General features: G+C 46.8%; 1 protein-coding gene across 1 annotated transcript in view; it reads left to right on the forward strand.

Annotated features, from left to right (window-relative positions):
- The window catches only part of LOC134459695 (uncharacterized), a 68,236-nt gene extending 63,756 nt beyond the window's left edge, over positions 1-4,480 (forward strand). Inside the window, exons 12-13 of the mRNA XM_063212089.1 lie at positions 4,056-4,309; positions 4,424-4,480. Of these exons, the coding sequence (XP_063068159.1) occupies positions 4,056-4,309; positions 4,424-4,480 (311 nt within the window). The remainder of the gene's footprint in view (positions 1-4,055; positions 4,310-4,423) is intronic.
- Positions 4,481-5,000: the final 520 nt, after the last annotated feature.

The raw sequence follows: 5,000 nt of genomic DNA on the forward strand, positions 1-5,000 counted from the left end.
GTGTGTGTGTGTGTGTGTGTGTTTGCAAATGTGTAAGTGTGAATGAGACATCCGGCTGCCCATAACGTTCCCACTTGCGCCAATCTCTTCATCAATTTTCAGTGGCGGGCGGAGAATCTGCGCGATGCCCTGCCACCATGTCACTCATGCTGTCAGGCCCATCTGCCAGTCAAGCGTAGCCCTCGCTCCCTCACCCTCACCCTCACCCTCCACTCCTGTCCCTGGGACTGTCCCCTCTCCGCACCCCGCCTCTGTCCCCTCTCTGCCACCCTCTCTGTCCCCTCTCCGCTCCCCTCTCTGCATCCTAATTCTCCCCTCCTTCATCCTTGGCCCGTCCTCCTGATTTATTCCCCGTCACCTCCTCGTCCTCCTCCTCAGCACCTCCTCTCTCCCTCATCCTCTCCATCTTCCCCTCTCTCCCTCCTCCTCCTCTCCACCTCCTCCTCTTCCTCTCCAACACACTCTCCAATTTTCTTCCTCTCTACCACCTCCTCCTCTTCATCTCCTCCTCCACCTCCTCTTCATCTCCTCCTCCACCTCCTCCTCTTCATCTCCTCCTCACCTCCTCCTCCTCTCCATCTCCTCCTCTCCTCCTCCTCCTCTCCTTCTCTTTTCCTTCTCCTCCTCCTCCTCCACCTCCTCCTCCTCCTCCTCCCCCTCCTCTCATCTTTTCCTCCTCTCCTCCTTCTCATCCTCCGCCACCTCACCTCCTCCTCCTCTCCTTCTCTTCTCCTCCACCTCCTCCTCTTCATCTACTCCTCCACCTCCTCTCCTTATCTTCTACTGCTCCCACTCTCCATCTCCTCCTCTCCTCCTCCTCCTCTCCTCTTCTCCTCCTCCTCCTCCTCCTCCCCCTCCTCTCATCTTCTCCTCCTCCTCCTCCTTTTCTTGCCGTCTCCATTTCTGTCCCTCGGTTGGAGGCCTCACCAATCCCTTCTCTACGGGGAGAGTTTATATCATCCATAATAAAGACCATTATCTTGCTTCAAGACATCTGTGATGAAATATTGATTAGCGTGAGTGTACATACACCCTGTTCCGTGTGTGTGTGAGTGTGTGTGTTTATGCACTATTCATGTGTCGTACACATCCCTTTTGCCCACTCCTCTTCCTCCTGATTTAACCTGCTTTTCCCTGCAAGAGCAACACAGGAACAGCATTCTTCAGTTCTTCCCCACACTCTCCTCCTCCACCTCCCCCCATCAAGATTTGTTTTTCAGTTCGGTTCTTCGTCACTCTCTTGTCGCCCCTTCCAGATTTTGTGTGATAGTTTTGGACACTTAACCAGCATTACTGGATGGATCCAGATTTAATCACAGTTTTTATTATGTAGTGTGCTTTGCGATATGCACCTGTAGTGCAAGGACGTAACTGCAAACACCATAATCCTGGAAGCTTACCCATAAAATGAGTCATAGTTGCTATGCATTATAGCAAGAGCTCTCTCACCCACCTACTGCAGACGTGCGTGTCAATCCAAGCTTGCTGAACTTAAACAAAACATCCCAAAAAAAACCTCGGAAATGCTTGTTACTTTTGTTTAAATGCAAAGCACAATGTCAAGGGAGCATGAGCACTGGAGTTTACAGTACTGCATGTACTACAGTACTATGCAAAAAAGTCAGAGGTATAATGCATAATATAGTGTATACAGTGTATATATTATGTAGACTGTAGCCAAGGCCGCTGAAAGCTTTGCCTGGGCCTGGGACAGTCATCTGAACTTCCCTCCAATCAATGCATACAATATAATGACGACCCAATTATGGGGCCCCCATATCCCTGGGCCCAGGACAATTGACCCGTTTGTCCCCCCTGTCGGCTTCCCTGCCTGTAGCAAAGCAGTGCTGACCCAAAAATGCACATAGTCCTATGGTTGATCCCTATGAAATGTTTAAGGACCTACGCTACCATTTACTGGAACATTCTTTCCTTAGCCTTTAAAAAATACCCATCTACCCACCCATCCTACTTAGAAATATTTAATGCCAAGCCGACATCATGACCAAGAATAAATATTTTACTTTTCTTTTTCTTTTATAGTAGGCTACTGTAAAGCATCGCCCCACACAATAAAAAAACATACAGTATATTCAGCGTTTAATCAGTTTTGGTGTTTGGTGGCAGCATACCCTAAATGTTTATGTTGTAATGTTTATTGATCGACAGGCAGCCGACAGACTATTGAGTGTGGTGGATTCGCTGTGCTTGCATTCTTGGGCCATTGGATTACACTGATAGACCATGACATAATATAGGCTACAATACCAGGGATACACGATTATGGAAAAAATCATAATCACGATTATTTTGGTCAAAATCATAATCACGATTATTAATCACGATAATTGATTTTTGCAGATTTTTTTGAAAATTATAACAAGATGAAATATAACCAAGAATGAATTACATACGGGATGAGCAAAATAAAATGAATTGTAAAAATGATGTAAAGGCAATAGCATGAAACTTAAGTGGACAGATTTCTGGACTGAAACACCAGCCTGTCAGTATGTTCTGGCTTCAAGGACGCTCTCAAAAGTAGGTCACTATTGCCACGATTAAATCACGATTAAAATCATAAGTTCGATTTCACTATTTTATCACGATTTTGATTATTTTTCGATTAATTGTGCAGCCCTAGGCTACACTACCAGGGATACAACGTTTGGATCTGTTTTATACTATCTTCACCTACATACTCTTGCTGTCTACATTTCAGTGCTCTGTCGGATAGGTGGCAAGATGCTACAAACCAAACACACATTTCAGTTTCTGCTCAGTCTAAAGTTGTATTGATCACAGTTCATTTAGAATGATAAAAAATATGTTACACCAAAAGTTTCACACCCAATGTGAGACAGTCTTTGTCTCTGTTTTTAACTGACTGACTTCAGTTATCATACAGATGTGCTGACCATGTGAGGTCTGAGGTGTCCTTAAAAAGTCACCTCTGCCCAGGGGGCACCAGGGAGCCCTTGGGGGGTGTTGAGAATGACACAGTTGGGGGGAGGGTGTCATCAGTTTGCAAAATGGGAGAACTGGTCTATTTCATCTTTCAATACCAAGGGAGTCTTGGCAGGCTTACGATGAGGTCAAGGGGGCGTTGACAGGCTTACGATGAGCGTTGGTACAAAACAGTTTTAGAACCACTGTGCTCAACTGATAGCACCAGTAAATGTAAATGTGTGGCCAGTCACACAGGATGATTTGTGTTACAGCTTCTGTTTATCTCTCCACTAGACAATCGATATATGCAAGCTTCATTAACTCTTCTCTCTTCTCATTTCTCTCTGTCTTTTTTCTCTTTCATTTCTTTTTTTTACACCCCTCATGTATTCTTCCTTACCTCTCCTCATTGGGTTTTTGATTTCTCTTATTTCCATATTTATCCCCCAGGCTTCATCCTCTTTTTTCTGTTTTCTTTTTTCTTATACTCTCTTCACTCTTGATTTGTCTTATTTCCTTCCGTTATTCTTTCATCCGTATTCCTTTTATTCTCTTATCCCCCATCTCCTTCCCTCTACCGCTCCCTCATTTTTAGTGCTTTTGCCTCTTAATTCTGCTACCGTGAAGCACTTTGTGCCTGTTTTGTCTGTGAATGGAACTATATAATTATATTTTACTAACTTCCTTACTTACCCCTCCTCTCCTTTCTTCCCTCTCTCTCTCCCTGCCCCTCTCTCTCTCTCTTCTGCTCTCTCTCTCTCTCTCCCTCTCTCTCCCTCTCTCTCCCTCTCTCTCCCTCTCCTCTGCTCTCTCTCTCCCTCTCCTCTGCTCTCTCTCTCTCTCTCCATAGGAATTCTCTTCATCCTCCTCCTCCACCATGCCTGTCCGTGGCGGCTGTGGCCCTCGAGCTTCTCAGGAAAGGCGGGCACTGCACCCGTGCGTCACCACCACCACCACCACCATCCCTACACCACCACCTCCTCCTACCACCCTTACCACCACCACCACCACCACCACCACCACCACCAGCACCCTCACTGGTGCCGACACCTTCACCTGCCGGACCCCACCCGGCTCTCGTCGGCCTCCTCCCTGCTGCCGTTCAGCTCCTCGCTGGCTGGCTCTGCTGCTGTTGCTGCTGCTGCTGCTGCTGCTGCTGCCGCCCACCTGCCACTCCCGCCGGGACAAGGGGGGAGGGGGAGCGGGTGGGGGTGGGGGTGGGGGAGTTGCGGTGGCCCACTACATCCCGCCGCTGCTGGGCCACGGCCACACGGGCCCGGGCCAGAGCTCGTACCCGGTGCTGCCGCGCATCATGCAGGGCCTGAGCATTGCAGTGGTGCTGGTGGGCAACTCCAGTGAGGTACTGAGGGGTTTTATTTCACTTTGATAAATGTATGTGTTTGTATTTACCTTGTGTGGGTTAGAGTGGTGGGATTTTGTGTCAGGTGATTTTGTGTTTGTGTTTGTGACTTAGCTCTACCTTGTACCTGATTACCATATCTTTCACCAGCAATTGTTTGGCATGCCCTGATAAAGAAAGGCAATTGGTATTTCTCAAAGTGAAGTGTCCTAGACTTGTTACACATAGAACTAGTTATTGGATATTCCTTGGTATTCCTTGGTATTCCTCGCGAAAAATGGGCGTTATTCGGGACTTTAAGAAATACCCAATTTGTCGAAACACGTAGCCATGTAGCCAGAATTTAATAAGGGCTTTTAAACTAAATACGGAGTGCCTCAAGGTTTTATCTTGCTTTGTTGTTTTTCTGTGTTCTGTGCCACTGTGCCTTTTAATATCTATTACCACTACCTTTTACGGTTAACCCGGTGGCAGAACATTTTAACCGGTTAACGTTGATCCGGTCGACTATCGGTTAAACGGCTAGCGGTTAACATCCCCAATAAGTAACTTTCTGGATAAAAGCCCCAGCTAAGTGTAATGGGTTACACTTTACTTGACGTGTCGCTGCATAACACATTCATAGCAGCTGTTATACACTTTGCGTGAAGGATTCATGATTGTTTCGTAAGACATTCATACCAAACCTTTC

The sequence above is a fragment of the Engraulis encrasicolus genome, chromosome 2, assembly GCF_034702125.1.
Source record: "Engraulis encrasicolus isolate BLACKSEA-1 chromosome 2, IST_EnEncr_1.0, whole genome shotgun sequence".
Taxonomy (NCBI): Eukaryota; Metazoa; Chordata; class Actinopteri; order Clupeiformes; family Engraulidae; genus Engraulis; species Engraulis encrasicolus.